Below are 19,885 nucleotides of genomic sequence, written 5' to 3' on the forward strand. Positions count from 1 at the left end.
CAATGCTCAGGTTGTGCGCCGTGTTGTCTGTCTTCTCTTGCAATGACCAGAAAATCAAATGTGCATAAACAGCCAAGATCTACATAACAGTTGGACGGCATGGTTCTTTAAAAATAAATAAATTACAAAAAACACGCACAAAGCAAACCAAAAGGCGTGAAATATTTGTTTCCTCCTGGTTTCAGCAAAACTCTTACTTAAAACCCACCAGAGAATTGGAAAGGATCATCTAGTTCAGGGTTTCCCAGACATGGGTCTGCAAGTTCAAAAACAGCTGGAGATGCAAGCTTGGGAAACCCTGATCTTGTCCAATACTCTGCAACACAGCAGTATGCAACTGTCCCTTATGAGGATTGAACCTGCAGCCTTGACATTATCAGCACCACGCTCGAACCAACTTGTTAGAACACTGCCATTTTGTACTGCACAATTTCTTCAATCCCACTTTCATCTCATTGTTCCTCAGTGTGTATATGAGAGGGTTTAAAAAGGGGGTCACTGCTGCATAAAACATGGCAATGATGCCGTCAAAGGATTCCTGAGACGCCGGCCTCAGGTAGTTGTAAACAACAGGCACATAATAGATCATCACCAAGGTGATATGGGCTGTGCAAGTGGAAAAGGCACGGTGTCTCCCCTTGGCAGTGGGAATTCTCAGGATGGCACAAATGATATAAATGTAAGATGTCAGGATCAGGAGGAAGCAAGCCATGGCAACCAACCCCACGTCAATGAAAGTCACCATCTCATTGAGGGATGTGTCCATGCAGGCCAGCTTCAGAACAGCTGGGATGTCGCAGACAATGAAGTTCACCTGGTTTCCCCGTCCGTATGGCAAATGGAAGGTGAGGGAAGTCTCTAGAGCAGAGTGCAGAGCACCTCCCAACACAGTGCCAGCAGAAAGGTAGAAGCACACACGGTGGTTCATGATGGTGCTGTAGTGTAGTGGTTTGCAGATGGCCAGGAAGCGATCAAAGGCCATCACAGTGTACAGGAAGCATTCTGTGCAGCCCAGGAAGTGGAAGAAAAAGAGCTGGGCTACACACCCTGCAAAGGAGATGGCCCCATTCCCTCCCATCAGCCAAACAATCAACTTGGGCACTACCACTGAGGAGACCATCATGTCTATGATGGACAGGTGGCAGAGGAACCAGTACATAGGCTTGTGCAAGTGGGGTTCCAGTCCTACCACTAAGAGGATCAAGCCATTTCCGGAAAGACACAATATGTACATGAAGAAGAAGAAGATGAGCAACATGGACTTTAGGTCTTTGGGGTACAGGAATCCTAGAAGTTCAAAATGTTCAAGGACTGATGTTATGTTTCCACACGCCATTCAGGCAGTACGTGTCATGGGAGAACAAAATACATGGCGTCGATGGTCACAAATTGAAGGGCAAGCAAGTCAGCATCTCTTGGCCGGATGTGTCAGCTCAGACCAGTTTATCCTGAGACGTTACCCCAGAGTGAACTATTTTGGGTAATGTTTAGAGGTAAAAATATAGAAATGTCATTTTAGGACACTTGTAGTCTAACAACCCCTCTAATACAGCAATTATATACGCTTGATTTGCATGCTGCTCTGAAGAGAATGTGTTTCTGGATTGAAATCAATGCATTTTCCTAACCTATACAGTTCTCTACTACTCTAAGGTATGGGAATTCACAAGTCTTGAAACCCATTATTCACCTGTAGTTCTTTATACATCACACAAATCTTTGGGATAAAAAGACAAACAAACAGTTCCTTGTATACATTCCAATACTCCCATTGTTCTACTGTGGTGGGTCTTGCATAGAAGCCCTAATGCTTCAAAACACAGCAAAATTAGGATTTGTAAGGTGATAGTCAACTAAGTTCTACTCAGAATAGAACCACTGAATGTTGCTAAGTTAGCATACCCATTACTTACAACAGGTCTATTCTGGGCAAATAATAATAATAATAATAATAATAATAATAATAATAATAATAAATAAAAATTGTACCCCGCCCATCTGGCTGGGTTTCCCCAGCCACTCTGGGCGGCTTCCAACAAAGATTAAAAATACATTAAAATGTCACACATTAAAAACTTCCCTGAACAGGGCTGCCTTCAGATGTCTTCTAAATGTCAGGTAGTTGTTTTTCTCTTTGACATCTGATGGGAGGGCGTTCCACAGGGCGAGTGCCACTACCGAGAAGGCCCTCTGCCTGGTTCCCAATAATAATAATTTATTATGATGATGAACATTGTATGCAATGATGAACACTGCATACAACCCATAATACATAAGGAGGCAAAAGATGCATAGCAGCTTCCAACCTAACGTCTCATTCTATTCTGGAGATCAAAATAGCACACACTTCCTAATTTTGAAAACTACGCTATGAAGTGACTGTTAGTTGAAATACTCCTCAGACAGTACGTATCCTATCACTGTTCACTACATAATTTTATCCCCAGCAGGGGAGTAGCAAATGATGACTGCAATATTGAACAAAAGAGTGGCTCCCCAGGATGGGTGTTATTTGTGATTCCTCTTATGGCTACAGATGAACCAGTCTGTGATGGTACACACCCAATATGGGTAAAAGCAAGGCTGCAAGGCCCATCAGCTGAAGATTTCGGTGCAGACAACAATGGGAATAAATCTAGAAAGTTTTTTTAAATGCAATCTGCATGATTTTATCCATCATCAGTATAACATTTCTACTTGATATACTTTAGCATTTGAATACTCTTCTTTTACCCTCTGATCACTCCCCAAATTCCCTTTCCCAGCTTTAAGGAAGATACGACTTTGTCAACAATAAGCTTTACCATGTTATCAAGAACTAACGTATTCTTCTGAAATAGCTGGTCAGGTTCAAAGGAAGGACCCACCTGAAAGAAATGGCAACTCTAGCTTTGCACGGAAAATACCAGGAAATTGACTTTCTCCTAAAGACCTGCCCTCTCATTCTCACCCCCCATATTTATACCCTGTGTATCTCCTACTTCTCCTTTCCCCTCTGCTCTCTAGTCAAATTGCACTCCTCAAGTGATGGGAAGTTATGCCTGTGAGACCTGGGTTGTTTTGAGTTAATGGTGCTAATGGCAAACTCAAGAGGCCCTCATTAAAACATGGCTGATTTGGAAGTATACAAAATAATCAATTCCATGATGCAACCACCCTGTGTCCAAATATTCCCTTTGCACTGATGTTCTTCTGGGCACTTATTGGGAGAAGGAATATTGTTCCATCCATGCACATACCCTCTGAGTGTACCGATTTTCCAGGGACAGTCCCAGAATTTTTTTAAAAAACCATCCTGGCTTCTGATTTGATCCTAGAATATCTCTATTTCCTTTGCCAGGGCTGCTGCTGTGAAGCTTTGGGAGGAAAATGAGCTGGTGCTTGTCCTGAACAAGAGCTGCTGTAGCTACTGCGAGGGAGCATTGCATTGCCTCTCCATGGAAGCTGCTGCCATCCTCTTCCCTTGGGCAGATTGTAGCAGCTGCTGGAGAGTGGGCAAGAAGGATGAGAGGCAGCTGCAGCCAAGGCCCAGTACCATGTGACACACTGGCTCTGAAAGGCAAACAGAGGTCAGGGCTGCACTGGGTGGGAAGAAAGGAGGAGTGGAGCTTAGCACAAAGAAACAGATCCCTTTGTTCAGAAATGGGGGACACCCATGGGAATGCAGGAGAAGAAAAAGGTAAGGAGCAAACACTACACATATCTGGAGTATGGACCCAGAAGGTGATACCAGCCAGCAAGTCCATGCAGCCTCAGACCCAAAAGAACCACAAATTCCATTGTCATTTATACCTTTCTTTTTGTTAGCTGCTCTCTGTTGTTCAGGTCAGGCCTCACCACAATAATATAGCATTTAGGGGGAAAAATGCAAGCTAGTAACCCAGCACCAGAAGCAAAGATGGAGAAGATCTCCACAGCCACCATGTATTTTCCTCTGGTGCTCAGGTAGGTTGGAATAAAGGAGAACCAAACACTGCAGAAGACCAGCATGCTGAAGGTGATGAACTTGGCTTCGTTGAAAGTGTCAGGCAACTTCCTGGCTAGGAAGGCCACCGTGAAGCTGATAGTGGCCAGGAATCCCATGTAGCCCAAAACACAATAGAACATGGAGACTGACCCTTCATTACAAAGAAATATCATTTCTTCAGGCATTGAGTGCATGTCCACATCTGGGAATGGGGGAGAGGTTGCCAGCCAGAGGACACAGATTCCTACTTGAACAATGGAGCAGGAAAAGACAATGGAATAAGCCAGTTCTTTGCCTACCCATTTCCTCATATTGGATCCTGGTTTGGTAGCCATGAATGCCAAAACCACCAGTATGGTTTTGGCTAAGATGCTGGAGAGGGCCACAGAGAAGACAATGCCAAAAGCAGTTTGTCGGAGAAGGCAAGCCACCATATTAGGTTTTCCAATGAACAACAAAGAAGAGAGGAAACACAAGAGGAGGGCGATAAGGAGACCATAGGTGAGGCTTCGGTTGTTGGCTTTAACTATGGCTGTATTGTGATGCTTAATGAAGATGCTGAGCACCAGAACTGTGATGAGAGAGAATAGAAGCACAGAGGAAGTTGAAACAATGGCCAAGGTTTCATCAAAGGCTAGGAAGTTTGGAATCTTAGGAATGCATAGATACTGGCCACTGTTTGGATACTGATCTGCTGGGCAACTGACACATGTTTCCATGTCTGAAAACAAAGAAACAATGCATGACAGTTTGAAGCATCCAAATCTATTTTTAAGAATTTCTTCATCAATAATCCATCTAGCACAATGGTTTCCACCTAAAAATGTTTAAGAACTTCAAGCCCAAATGTTTTTAACCTTTAGGCATCAAAAATAAATCTCATGAATCAAACCCGGAATTTTCTACATGGAGGACATCTGCTCTTACAGTCTAAGAACCACATAGACTATTTAGCAAATTTAGTAATAAATTACAGCTGAAATCTTTGGAGTCCAGAAAGGCAAGTTTAATGAGACATTCACCCTCTTGTCAAAAACCTAACTCTTAGTGGAGAAATCACCAATTCTATTCAACCCTAATTTTGTAGAAGTTGAAGGTAAAATATATATTTTTTAAAATTCTTTCAAATATTTTAAAGATAAAAATATGTTGATGTTTTCTATAAACAATGAGATCAACACATCAATTTAATTTAAACCTTCCCTCCTTCAGCAGTTTAATAACCATGGAATTGCATTGTTTGGTATTGTCTTAAGATGACATTGTCCACCTTTCTCATTTGAGATCATTCCTTCTGGACATGGATCACAATCATAGCAGCAAAATTTCTTCCCCTCCTTCTTTTTCTTCCCGTATCCAGAATGGCAGATGTCATTACATACAGAAGGGGGTGGCACCTATCCAAAGTGGTAGGAAAAGTTAACTTTTTTTGGGGGGGGTATTTATCTAGTATCCAATATCAGGTGATTTAACAGTAAATACAAGGACTAATAGTGTGAAATATATGATCCATAGGTGCACAGGTGTCACATACTGTGGGGTAAAGAGCTGCTCCTCTAAGCATTGTACAAACTCAATAAAACTGCAATATTTATACCTAGATCATCCACCTTTACAGCTGTGCCAGAATTCAGTCTAATTTCACCTCAGAACCTAACTGCATTTTCTTCAAGGATTTCACATATGTTCTTTGTTGTGACTCAAGGAGATGGGAATTAAAGGTACCCCATTACAGTGGTTCTGTTCCTACCTGCAGGGTCATGCTGAGAAACTAGTACTGTGGTACCTCGGGTTACATACGCTTCAGGTTACATACGCGTCAGGTTATAGACTCTGCTAACCCAGAAATAGTGCTTGAGGTTAATAACTTTGCTTCAGGATGAGAACAGAAATCGTGCTCCGGTGGCACAGCTGCAGCAGGAGGCCCCATTACCTAAAGTGGTGCTTCAGGTTAAGAACAGTTTCAGGTTAAGTACAGACCTCCGGAACGAATTAAGTACTTAACCCGAGGTACCACTGTACTAGGAAACCGCTCCATGGCTTTTGGGCTTTGATGTCCCTTTAAGACCCATTCTGTGTTTTGTTGCCATTTCTCACCTGTATGAAACTCTTCAGAATCATATCCTAGGATCCGGAACACAGTGTCATCTGTATGGTGATAATGTGCTGCTCTATCTCTCCATTCCATTGGAATGAGAGGAGGTGGTGAAGGCACTGGACAGGTGTCTGGAGAGAGTGAAGGATTGGATGGGATCTGAATCCTGATAGGAGGGAAATGCTTTGGATACGTGGTTCCTACTCCTGACCTGTTCTGGGAGAGGTTGCACACTCTCTGAAGCCAGAATTTCTTAAGTCTGGGAGTACTCCTTGATTCTAACTCATCACTAGAGTCTTAAGTGGCTTCTGTGGCTAGAAGGGCTTGCACCCACCTTAGACCTATTCACCAGCTACAACTGCTCCTAGATGCATGCACCCTGAAATTAGCATCATACAAACTCAATCAGATTATAATATTCCTTCTCAGCCCAAACAATGATATAGCTGGCTTAGTCTTCAGTCTAATGCCACTAACTGAAAATTTGCCTCAGGGATTCCACAAACAAGAATGTTGGCCAATGCTGGACTCTCTGATAGCCATTCTTCCTTCTTAGTGTGAGATGTCTTTTGTGCCTCTTGATTTTTTTTTTTTTGTATTTTGGCTCATTCTTTAATTTACTGTTAGATCTTACAGTATTTCTTATAGGACAACATTTTCTCCTAGATGGTTTATAGGCATAAAATAAAAATAAAGGGAATTTCAGTCTCACATGCACAGTCAAACAGGCAGGGCCTCAGAAGCTGAAGGTTCAAACATAGAGGAAAAGTCACTCTTTCTAATAGAGTATCTCTCCATCAAAGTAGTATTCATGCAGATTGAAATCTTATTTTAAACCAGATTTTCAATAGTGAATATCAAAGTTAATAATGTGCTATTACGTCCCATATTGGGGATAACGACAAATTATGGTATTTATTATCCATACCTTAGTGAAGCGTCTGTGCCATTTGATTCTGTCTTCATTAATGGTGAGCTCTTTGCCCGGAGGGGCCTGAGGATCCAACCTTCCCACTTTCACCCTGACATATGAATTATTTGGGAAAGTGACCAAGTTGGTAATATCCAAGCCAGCTGCTAATTCTCCATACTCATTTAATGTAATGTCATCCCCAGCACTGTTGTTGAATGAGATTCTCTGCAGGAATGAATGGAGCTAAGTGGAAGGAAAATAAAAATGTCTATAAAGCATTCTGATTAAGATTGTTGGATAGCATCCCTAGATGGAATCGAATTCTTTTCCTTTAGCAGTTAAACACTTCAGTTCACAATGGAGAGCAATATTTCAGTTGCCCATACAGGAGGAGTGGGAAATCATGAATCAGTCTCAATTCAACAGGCAAGAGGCTTCCATAAAGTTATGTGAAGGACAGTTAAGCCTATAGATCTGTTTGCTTGGGATCAACCTTTGTCAAAACCCATGAAAGGGAAGAAATTTGAGAAGCCAAGTAAGAGAAGAGATGGGAGCTCTTTCTCTCAAAACATTGGAAGGCAACATGAGAACGTCTGACTGGACCTTTCCTTAGTTTATTGAGTAGACTTGAGCATTGGTGTTAGGGATAATGAGTGGTCAGTGGGAGAAGAGGGAGCAGACTGGGAGGAGGAGGTGTCAGAAAGAAAAGAGGCAACAGGGTTAAGGGAGCAGGAAGAGGCTATGGTAGACTGAAATCCAGACTCAGAGGCAGAAGAGGAGAAGGGAGTAAAGCAGGGTCTGGAGACAGTGATCAAACAGTTGCTAGCCTCTTCTGGGGACCTACCAGTGAGGCTTCAGGGCCTAGAAACCCCTGGTGGTGGGCATACAGGGAAAGATGAGGAGTTGGGGACGGGGCCTTCCAGGACGTGCCCAGGTAGTGGCAGCTCCTTGATGGGCTGCTCTTCTGTTTTCTCTTGGATATGAGGATCCCTGCAAAAGCCAGTCCCTGGGATTGGGATCTTGGTTGTGCTCCCTCAGAATTATGAGCCCAGGGCCAATGGGCCCCAGGCCCCCAACCTTACACCACTGGGTAACTGGACAGGTAAGAGAGACAGAGAGAATTGGGGAGGGATATGGGGAGAAAACAGAGGGGTTTGCAGTGTGAAGGAGGTGGTTGGCACAGCTACAGTTACCTGTAGTTTTTGGTAGTCTGTTGCTTCTGAAAGTCTGTGTCATCTAAAGTCCGTTTAGTATCGTTATAGGAAATATTCCCATCTTTCATACAATAAATTTACTTAAGGTTTATTTTTAATTTCTTAAGTTTTATTCTTTTATTTCTTTACTGATGATTAAATGCCTACTCACAAAATGGACCAATGCAGTGAATGCTTTGTAACAGGGAACAATACCTGCCAAGGATCTACATATTGATGAGAGAATTTTCCTTTAGCATCTCTTATTTTGCGGATGATTCCAGCCAAGTGCATGCTATTTAAGGCATGTGCCAAAGCATAGACAGCATTATAAATACTGTAGCTGTGGCCAGTCATGTTCATTTCAAAAAGTGGTGCCGGGAGGTTCTCCAGTATTTCCTCTCCAGTACACATTTTATCAAAGAATGTTGAGAAAGTGGAATTTGAAAGTGAACAGCCGAATGCATCTTCCCAGAAATCTTGGATAAAACCATCTGCCTCTGTCAAATGAGGATGTATACTTTGAAGAAAGTATTTAAAGTTGTGAATCTCCTTGAAGTGAATTGCAAAGGAGATGGCACCATGGAGCATTTGTATATTAATATCAATACTTTCTTGAAGGCTATGTAATATGAAATCAATTTGGGCAGTTGTAATCCATACTTTTCCTTCACGGGACTTCTTACTAAGAAATAGCAGCTGAGTTAACTTCATTACCTTTAAAGTAACTGACAACCATATAATAAATCTACTTTCTCCGTATACAAGAACTGCATTGGCTTTGCTGGTTGTGAAAGTTGGTAACAAAATCCTTGAGTCATCCAGCATTTCCAGTAAGTTGGCATTATAATGTATATTGGGTTTAACTCTTTCTGTAAATGCTGAACAGATTCCATTCTTTAAAAACATTTGCTCAATTGTCTGTAAGAACTGTTCCCCAGCTTCGTTAGCTGGAGTCAAGAGCCCAACCCATTTCCATCTGAAATGCAGAAGTAACTGGATAATTCCCTGATATTGAAGGTCTTCATTGGGGACCATGCGGTAAAAGGCAGGGAACTTGGTTCCATCATTTATGGCTGGTTCAAATAAACCATATGAAATCTGGAAAAAGCAAAAGCCAAACGTTTCCAAGTGGAAACGAGAACTCATGATATTCCAATTTATTTAAACACGCCCCACACATATATAGAATATATATTCAATATATATCCCAAGTTTACCAGGTTTAGGGACAGCACCAAACCCAACTTACATAGAAAACAGAGATAATTTTGCTCAATGATTCCTGTAGATATTTATTGTTATTATGGCATCATCACAGCTTCATTCTTGTACATATTGATTGTCTCCAATTAGAGAGGAACAAGGCTAAGTGGATCATTGAACAAAAGTCCAAGGTGGAGGTGGAGCAATAGAAATTGTTGATCATGCTCTTTTGCTTTGTAACCTTTATAGCGCTTGTAGAGAGAGGTTGCTTCTGCAACTGCTAAGAACTCTCTCAGGAAGATATCTTGGGAAATCCTGAAGATCTCTATTAGACTGCATATGTTATTATTTGCTGAGCAGAATAAATCACATCATATAAAATATCAGTAAGATACAGAAACACCATGCTAAGCATTCCAAGAAAGATTAAAAGAACAAAAATAGCAATCCAACAATGAAGTAGAACAGCACAATACTGAAACCACTACATAACGCTCTGAAATGACGGGTGAGAGATGACACAACAATAGCAAGAAAACAGCCTTTTCAATGAGCCTCTGAAAGTGAACAATGTTGATTAACATCATACTTTGGGAAAGGAATATCTTGATTCTCAAGGGGAGGAACATTTTTAGTTAATGTCTTCTGAGTAATTTTTGCTTATGAACCAATGTCAATGTCATATATTGAGTAGCTCACAGGAAGCCAGTGCAGGGCCTGCAGGATTGATGCATATTAACCAATCTAAGTGCCTCATATATACCTGGCAGCTATACAGAAATCTTCTATTACATCTATTAAACACAAATTGCACTTCTTACAAACATTGTTGGATATGGTTATTATGGCTCTTTTACTTTGTCCATTTCCCCACTCCATATTTATGAATCAGTAGATTCCTACTGCAAGGAAAGCATGAAAACTCTGATTTCCAAAACCCATATTCTACCTGTGGAATCTTGAAAGGACCTAAGACGTTTGCCATGCACCAAGAGGTATCAGAGCTGAGTCCCCCAATGACTCCTATGACCTTTTTCTGGATGCCACACCTGTAGTTGGGAACAAAGTGATGTGATTTAAAGAGCAGGTCCAGAGTGTTTCGGTAGGTCATCTTTGAATCATAATAGCTATCATAGATGTGGAAGCCGAGAGAGACATTGGGCAACATCCTGGGATTCTGGTTGATCTCATCAACAGCAAACACCAAGGCCAGGATTTGCTGGTAGAATTTAGTCACTACCCTGCAAATGGAGTGAGAGTGGGAAAATTAAACATAATCTAGATATGAGAGTTTCATCTTCTACCTAGAATGAGAGGACAAAGCCAGAAAAGTTTATTTATTTATTTAGGCAATCTAAGAATACTGTGTCATTAAAAAAGCTGTTGCACTTTTCTCCATATCTTCAGCAACCTATGTTTGTTTTCACCACATTGAAAATTTGGGTATCATCAACAAAGTTGAGTACACTTTTGGCTATATGTTTCTCCTGTGTTTTTATGCCATCTCTTTTCTCTTTCTCCTGCTCTCTTTTCTGTCTCTCTTTACAGAATTGGATTTTTAAAAAAGCTTAATGTTCATATCCTATGTGCACAGAGATTTCTAATAAAATCTCTCCACATTCAAAAAATAAAGTGGAAGAGATCCCCCCCCCCCGCAAGCAATAAAAGTTATTTTCAGTCAGAAACAGCCTATAAGCAATAGATAACATAATATTAATTACTGGTTACTTACAGTGGGGTATCAGTGAAGACCTGGGAAGGGTGTTTCTTGAAGGATAATTTGGGGACTATGTAAAAGATATGAGATGCCATTGCACCAATGACCAGGTCACCTGGCTCATACCACTCGTGTGGAACATGAACAGGATGATTTGTTGCACATTTAGCACTTTGTCCTTGGGACACTATATTGGGGAGCAGCAGAAGCAGCAGGAGCAACATCCTGATGGCAAATACCCTTGTGTGCATGGACTCCCCTGCTTCTCTCGACAGTCTTATTACTCTCCTCCACCTGATCTGAACAAGACAAATTGGGTGGCAGCTGACTCTGTCAATTTGGCACTTTAAGGGACACGTATCCACCTTCTTGTCAACTTGAATAATGCCACAACAGAATGCCTTGGATGGCAAACAAGATGCAGTGATTTGATATGAAAGAGGGAAACTGATAACTGATATGTAACAGAGTCCAGCCTTGTTGTCTATGGAGCACAGAGGAGGTTATAATCATTTCAGGCTTGGTTGTTGATTCTTTTTTTCCACTGTGACATCTGGAGGACCAGCCAGGTGGATTGATTATTGTAATTTTAATAATGATAGGGGAGAGAAGCACTTGTGCAGTATTTTTGGATTCTATGGCTCATCAGCAGTAGGGGAACTGCTAAGATATTACCATTATTATTTTTAAAAATATATTTTTTAATTGATTTCCCAATATTGTTCCAATACCAGCCTCATTATAACAATACCAATTTATTTAATTAATGCAATTATAAATGCCAATTATTCAAATGTCAAATTATATGATTTAATTAAACTGGCCCCCTTGCATGCTAGATCTGATGGCTTCATGCGTTCCACTGTGTTAATAATTTTCATTACATTCCATGCAAATAAAATAATCCCTTATATAACAGTTACAGTCTTGTGTTTCTATTTGTGTTGGAATATTAGGTAATGCATATAAAGTTTTAAGTGAGGAACTCTAACTGTATCCCTTATTCTTTCCTGCATGTGACAGGTTTTCCCCATGATGTTTTCCCATCCATATATGGTGCTATATCCTTCATTCCTACAGCTGTTGATGGTTCCCATCATGCCCTGGGAGAAGCAGTTATCCCACTGTTTCCAAAAGTCACTGCAACGTTTTGTCCTGTGATTCGGCTTCTAGTAAAAAAGCAGTGTTCACCATTTTTTTCAGCCTAGGAAGAATGATCTGAACCCAGACTGCAGATAGTTAATCCAAAAACCTCTATTGCCGCAGCTGGTAGACAGGAAGCCGGATCTGCCAATGTAATTATATTTGTCACATCACAAAATCATAGGTAAGGAATGAACCTAAAAGGTCATCTAGTTCACTCCTTGCTATGGCAGAATATCTAGAGTTGAGCTGGCTCCATTCTTTCCCTGCTCCCTAATCTGGGAGATCCTTCATTCTCCCACTTATGTAATACTGATCAGACATGGTTTGCCATCACCCTAATTGAATTGTGGCAGCGATCCTGGAGAGCATTCAAGCCTTATCAAGATGTGGAGACCCTGGATAATAGCATCAATAGACCTTAGAAATAACACATCTGTATTCTCTGAAGCCATCTGGCATGCTTGAGATATTCTCTGCCACAACTCTTTCAATCTGGTTAGAAGTGTAGTTCAGAAGACTCAAAGTCTTGTCCTATTATAGATAATAATATCCAATGTGCGGAGAGAGATAAAGATTGTAGAGCCCTCAACTATTTCACAATGTGTGTTCCTTCTGTGGTGTTGTCTTCAACATGAATTTGCAGATTACTTGAAATAATTGTTGAGACTTTTTATTAATAATCAAGCACTCATACATGTACAACATCCATCAACTGAACGTAACCCTTTCTAAATTGAAAGTCTGACAGTTTTGCTATTAAGAATCTATTTGATTCAAAGGTACAGTAATACATGACAGGGGTGTATAGAGTGTTAGGGGAGGGGTAGTAACTATAGTGGGAAACAAGTCATGCTCCTTCTGGTGTAGTTAGTTTACCTCTGATCCCCCCCACCTGCACTCAGCTCTCCCCTGTGGCTCCTAAAATTGTCAGCATGCAACAGCAGCCACACCCCAGGAAACAGATTCAACTGACTGCCTAAACCAGGTGAGGGCAGCCAATGGGCCTCAAATTCTCAGTGAGTTAGGGAATTTCTCTGCATGCAAAGACAGGATATAGCAGATGAGAGCAATAGCAGGTCCAATGCTCAAAAAGATGGCTACTGCAGGTGCTGTAGAGGGAAATGAGGGGCAGATGGGTCTCGTAAACATAGGAAGGGAGCTCATCTAGGAGAAGGAAACTTTGAACTTAAACCACCACTGCTTTACAGCTGTACTCATTCGTGAAAAAGGCTTTGGGAGTAGAACCTGAGGAAAAATCTGTACCCATTGCCTTTGGGAAACTTTGACAGACAAAAAAGTTAAGAATCATACTCTACAAAGATCCAGTGTAGGGACCCGGAAATTTATACCTTCTAGCAAGTCCATGTAGCTTCAGATCCAACAGAACAACAATTTTTTCTGTCATTTATAACTTCCTTTGTGTTAGCTGCTCTTTGTTGTTCAGGTCAGGCCTCACAATAATAATGTAGCATTTAGGGGGGAAAATGCAAGCCAGCAACCCAGCACCAGAAGCAAAGATGGAGAAGATCTCCACAGCCACCATGTATTTTCCTCTGGTGCTCAGGTAGGTTGGAATAAAGGAGAGCCAAACACTGCAGAAGACCAGCATGCTGAAGGTGATGAACTTGGCTTCGTTGAAAGTGTCAGGCAACTTCCTGGCCAGGAAGGCCACAGTGAAGCTGATAGTGGCCAGGAATCCCATGTAGCCCAAGACACAGTAGAACATTAGGACTGACCCTTCATTACATAGAAATATGATTTCTTCAGGCATTGAGTGCATGTCCACATCTGGGAATGGGGGAGAGGTTGCCAGCCAGAGGACACAGATCCCTACTTGAACAATGGAGCAGGAAAAGACAATGGAATAAGCCAGTTCTTTGCCTACCCATTTCCTCATATTGGATCCTGGTTTGGTAGCCATGAATGCCAAAACCACCAATATGGTTTTGGCTAAGATGCTGGAGAGGGCCACAGAGAAGACAATGCCAAAAGCAGTTTGTTGGAGAAGGCAAGTCACCTCATTAGGTTTTCCGATAAACAACAAAGAAGAGAGGAAACACAAGAGGAGGGCGATAAGGAGACCATAGGTGAGGCTTCGGTTGTTGGCTTTGACTATGGCTGTATCACGATGCTTAATGAAGATGCCAAGCACCAAAATTGTGATCAGAGAGAATAGAAGCACAGAGGAAGTTGAAACAATGGCCAAGGTTTCATCAAAAGCTAGGAAATTTGGAGTCTTGGGAATGCATAGATCCTGGCCACTGTTTGAATATTGATCTGCTGGGCAAATGATACATGTTTCTGTATCTGAAAATACATAAACAATGTGTGACAATTTGAAGTAACCATAACTAATCTTAAGAATTTTCTCATCATTAGTCCATCTAGCATAGTGTTTTCTATCTGAAAATGTTTCTAAACTTCCAGCCCAAATGCCTTCCCTCTTGATGCATCAAAAATAAATCTCATGTATGAAATCTGAACTTTTTACATGGAGGACATCTGTTTTTATTGCCCTAATTACTTTTTCTTAGAACCACTTATACTGCACAGCAAAAGGAGAAATACATTACAACTGAAATCTTTGAAGCCCAGAAAGGTGAGTTTGATTTATTTTTCTCCCTCTCATGAAACAACCTAAATCTTAGAGGAGAAAACACCACTTCTATTCCCTCCTAACGTTACATAAGTTGGAGGTGAAATATATTGCCTACAATTTAAATATTTGTCTTCAAGTCATTTGAAATATAAGGTTACATTGAAGTTATCTATAAAGAAATGAGATCAACACATGAATTTGATTTAAACCTGTCCTTCTCCAGTGGTTTAATAACACGGAATTGCCAGTGAGCCCAGACCTTACTAAAATAAATTGCATTGTTAGGTATTGTCTAAGATGGCATTGTCCACCTTTCTCATTTGAGATCATTCCTTCTGGACATGGATCACAATCATAGCAGCAAAACTTCTTCCCCTCCTTCTTTTTCTTCCCGTATCCAGAATGGCAGATGTCATTACATATAGAAGGGGGTGGCACCTATCCAAAGTGGTAGGAAAAGTTAATTTTTTTTGGGGGGGGTATTTATCTAGTATCCAATATCAGGTGATTTAACAGTAAATACAAGGACTAATAGTGTGAAATATATCATCCATAGGTGCACAAATGTCACATACGGTGTGGTAAAGAGCTGCTCCTCTAAGCATTATATAAACTCAACAAGACTTCAGTATTCATACCTAGACCACCCACCCTTTCAGCTGCACCAGAATTCAGTCTAATCTCACCTCACAACCTAACTGCATTTTCCTAAAGGCTTTTATTGTTGTGACTCAAGGAGATGGCAACTAAACGTACCCCATTACAGTGGTTCTGTTCCTACCTGCAGGGTCACTCTGAGAAACTAGTACTAGGGAACCACTCCATGGCTTTTGGGCTTTGGTGTCTCATTAGGACCCATTCTGTCTTTTATACTATTTATTTATTTTTATACTATTTAAACAACTATTTGACTTTTAGAAGACATCTGAAGGCAGCCCTGTTTAGGGAAGTTTTTAATGTTTGATGTTTTATCAATTTATTATTATCATTATTAACATTTTGTTGGGAGCCGCCCAGAGTGGCTTGGGAAACCCAGCCTAACGGGTGGGGTACTACTACTACTACTAATAATTTATCATATGTATGAAACTCTTCAGAACAATATTCTAGGATCTGGCACATGGTGTCATCTGTATGCTGATGAATTGTAGCTCCATCTCTCCATTCTATTGGATAGCGAGGAGGTGGTGAAGTTGCTGGACAGGTGTCTGGAGAAAGTCATGGATTGTATGGGGGCTGACTCTTTATCAGAAAGAAAAGCTTTGGGTGGGTATTTCCTATGCCTGACCTCTTCTGGGAGTGGTTGCACTCTCTCTGAAGCCAGAAGTTCTTAAGTCTGGGAACACTCCTTGATTCTAACTCACTACTAGAGTCTTAAGTGGCTTCTGTGGCTAGAAGGGCTTACACCCACCTTAGACCTATTCACCAGCTACAACCACTCCTAGATGTATGGACCCTGAAATTAGCATCATACAAACTCAGTCAGATTATAATATTCCTTCTCAGCCCAAACAACGATATAGCTAGCTTAGTCTTCAGTCTAATGCCACTAACTGGAGATTTGCATCAAGGAATCCACAAACAAGAATGTTGGCCAACGCTGGACTCTCTGATAGCCATTCTTCCTTCTTAGTGTGAGATGTCTTTTGTGCCTCTTGTTTTTTTTTGGTATTTTGGCTCATTCTTTTATTTATTGTTAGATCTTACAGTATTTCTTATAGGACAACATTTTCTCCTAGATGGTTTATAGGCATAAAATAAAAATAAAGGGAATTTCAGTCTCACAAACAGTATCTTATCATGTACACAGTCGAACAGGCAGGGCCTCAGAAGCTGAAGGTGCAAACATAGAGGAAAAGTCACTCTTTCAAACAGAGTATCTCTCTATAAAATGCGTATTCATTTTAAGCCAATATTTTCAATAGTGAATATCAAAGTTATAATATGTTAAGTTCTTTTGTTACATCCCATATTTTGGATAACCACAGATTATGGAATTTCAGGGACTGTGCATTTATTTTCCATACTTTAGTGAAGCGTCTGTGCCATTTGATTCTATCTTCATTAATGGTGAGCTCTGTGCCTGGAGGGGCCTGAGGATCCAGCTTTCCCACTTTGACTCTGATGTATGATCTGTTTGGGAAAGTGACCATGTTTGTAATATCAAAGCCAGCTGCTAACTCTCCATATTCATTTAATGTAATTTCATCGCCAGCACTGTTGTTGAATGAGATTCTCTGCAGGAATGAATGGAGCTAAGTGGAAGGAAAATCAAAAAGTCTATAAAGCATTCTAATAGTTTGATTAAGGTTGTTGGATAGCATCCCTAGATGGAATCAAATCCTTTTCCTCTAGGAGTTAAACACTTCAGTTCACAATGGAGAGCAATATTTCAGTTGCACAATGGGGAACAATATTTCAGTTGCACATACAGGAGGCGTGGGAAACCATGAATCATTCTTAATTCAACAGTAAAGAGCCTTCCATAAAGATATATGAAGGAGAGTTAAGCCTGTTTGCTTGGGATCAGCCTTTGTCAAGACCCAAGAAATGGAAGGAATTTGAGAAGTCAAGCAAGAGATAAGATGGGAGCTCATGTTCTCAAAACATAGAAACATAATATGAGAACGTCTGACTGGACCTTTCCTTAGTTTATAGAGTGGATTTGAGCATTGGTGTTAGGGACTGGCTGGATGCAGAGGATTGGTTTGAGGCACCAGCTGGGGACCCCCAAGGGACCCCCCAGGGAAAGAAGGTTTAGAGCCAGGGGATTGGTGGTGGGATGGCAAGGAGTGGTCAGTGGCAGAAGAGGGAGCAGAATAGGAGGGGGAGGTGTCAGAAACTGAACTGGCAATGGGGTTAAGGGAGCAGGAAGTGGGAGACAGCAATCCAGGCTCAAAGGCCGAAGAGGAGGATGGAGAGAAGGAGGGTCTAGGGTCAGTGATCAAACAGTTGCCAGCGTGTTCTGGGGAGCAAGTGGTGAGGCCTGGTTTGGCTTGAGGGCCCAGAAACCCCTGACGGTGTGCAGACAGGGAAGGATGAGGAGTTGGGGAAGGGCCTTCAAGGATGTGCCCAAGCAGCAGCAGCTCCCTGATTGACTGCTCTTCTGTTTTCTCTTGGACAGGATAAGGATCCCCACAGAAGCCAATGCCTGGTGGTGGGGTCCTGGCATTGCCTCAGAATTATGTGCCTGGGGCCATGCGTTCCTGGCCCCCAACCTTACACCACTGGGTAACGGGACAGGTAAGAGAGAGACAGGGACAATTGCGGAGGGATTTGGAGAGAAAACAGAGGGGTTTGCAGTGTGAGGAGGTGGTTGTCGCAGCTTCATTGACGTATAATTGTTGGTAAATTTTTGCTTTATTTCATTACTGATCATTAAATACCAACTCACATAATAAAGCAATGCAGTGAATACAATGAGGTAGTAGGAAAATATACCTGCCAAGGTTCTGCATATTGAGGAGGGAGTCGTCCACCAGCATCTCTCCTTTTGCGGATGGTTCCAGCCAATTGCATGCTATTTAAGGCATGTGCCAAAGCATAAACAGCATTATAGATACTGTAGCTGTGGCCAGTCATGCTCATTTCAAAAAATGGTGCCAGGAGGCTCTCCAGCATCTCCTCTCCAGTACACATGTTATCGCTGAATGTTGAGAGAGTGAAATTTGAAAGTGAACAACTGAATGCATCTTCCCAGAAATCTTGGATGAAACCATCTGTATCTGTCCAATGAGGATGTATACTCCGAAGAAAGTCTTTAAAGTTGTGAATCTCCTTGAAGTGAATTGCAAAGGAGATAGCACCATGGAAATTTCTTATATTAACAAATTTTTGAAGGCTATATAATATGAATTCAATTTGGGTAGTTATAATCCATACTTTTCCGTCACGTGACTTCTTTTGAGGAAATAGTAGCTGAGAAAACTCCATTGCGCTTAAAGCAACTGACAACCATATAATAAATCTACTTTCTCCATATACAAGAATGACATTGGCGCTGCTGGTTGTGAAACTTGGTAACAAAATCTTTATGTCCATCATTTCTATTAAGTTACTGTTATAATTCATATTGAATTTAAGTTTTTCTGTGAATGCTGAACAGATTCCATTCTTGAAAAGCATTGGCTCAATTGTCTGTAAGAAACGTTCTCCAGCTTCATTAGCTGGAGTGATGAGCCCAACCCATTTCCATCTGAAATGCAGAAGTAACTGGATAATTCCCTGATACTGAAGGTCTTCATTGGGGACCATGCGGTAAAAGGAAGGGAACTTGATTCCATAATTTATGGCTGGTTCAAATGAACCATATGAAATCTGGAAAAAGCAAAAGCCAAATGTTTCCAAGTGGAAACACGAAATGATGATATCCCAAAATATTTGTATATAAACACACACACACTCTGAATATATATCCCAAATGTACCAAATTACATAGAGAAACAGAGGTAATTTTGCTCATGGTTTCTGTAGATATTTATTGTTATTATTATGGCACCATCCCAGCTTTATACTTGTATACACTGATTGTCTCCAAGTAGAGAGGAGCATTTATCATCGCTCATGTTAATATACTAAATGGAGGTGGTTCGTGCACTTTTGCTCTGTAAACTTTATAGCGGTTGAAGAGAGAGGTTGATTCTCTATCCTCTAAGAACCCTCTCAGGAAGATTTCCTGGGAAATCCTGAAGAGCTCCAAAAGATTATATATGTTATTGTTTTCTAAGTACAATAAACCACATCATAAAAAATATCAGCAAAATGCAAAATAATGTACCAGCACTAATTAAAACAACTAAAGTGAAATACAACAATGAAGCAGAATAGCACAATGCTGACACTATATAAATGACACTCTGAAATGACAGATGACAAATGCCAGAACAATAGCAAGAAAACAGTGTTTCCAATTAGCCTCTGAAAGTGAACAATGTTGATTAACATCATACTTTGGGAAAGGAATATCTTGATTCTTAAGGGGAGGAACATTTTTAGTTAATGTCTTCTGAGTAATTTTTGCTTATGAAAAAATGTCAACGTCTTATACTG

At 40.9% G+C, this 19,885-nt stretch overlaps 3 protein-coding genes across 3 annotated transcripts in view; all 3 read right to left on the reverse strand.

The window, feature by feature from the left end:
- Positions 1-376: 376 nt before the first annotated feature.
- On the reverse strand, positions 377-1,336 carry LOC307200505 (olfactory receptor 10G6-like; the record flags this gene model as incomplete). Its single annotated transcript, XM_079949044.1, has 1 exon — positions 377-1,336. The coding sequence occupies one exon, from the start codon at positions 1,334-1,336 to the stop codon at positions 377-379; it is 960 nt and encodes a 319-aa protein (XP_079805170.1).
- Positions 1,337-3,786: 2,450 nt separating this feature from the next.
- LOC307200506 (vomeronasal type-2 receptor 26-like) lies at positions 3,787-11,315 on the reverse strand (the record flags this gene model as incomplete). Its single annotated transcript, XM_079949045.1, has 6 exons — positions 3,787-4,688; positions 6,065-6,299; positions 6,991-7,218; positions 8,385-9,269; positions 10,324-10,615; positions 11,107-11,315. The coding sequence occupies 6 exons, from the start codon at positions 11,313-11,315 to the stop codon at positions 3,787-3,789; spliced, it is 2,751 nt and encodes a 916-aa protein (XP_079805171.1).
- Positions 11,316-13,612: 2,297 nt separating this feature from the next.
- Positions 13,613-19,885, reverse strand: part of LOC307200507 (vomeronasal type-2 receptor 26-like) — a gene marked incomplete at its 5' end in the record, with an annotated part of 32,977 nt that continues 26,704 nt past the window's right edge. Inside the window, one exon of the mRNA XM_079949046.1 lies at positions 13,613-13,648. Within this exon, the coding sequence (XP_079805172.1) occupies positions 13,643-13,648 (6 nt within the window). The 3' untranslated portion in view covers positions 13,613-13,642. The remainder of the gene's footprint in view (positions 13,649-19,885) is intronic.

This window comes from Podarcis cretensis, assembly GCF_951804945.1.
Source record: "Podarcis cretensis genome assembly, chromosome: 13".
NCBI lineage: Eukaryota > Metazoa > Chordata > Lepidosauria > Squamata > Lacertidae > Podarcis > Podarcis cretensis.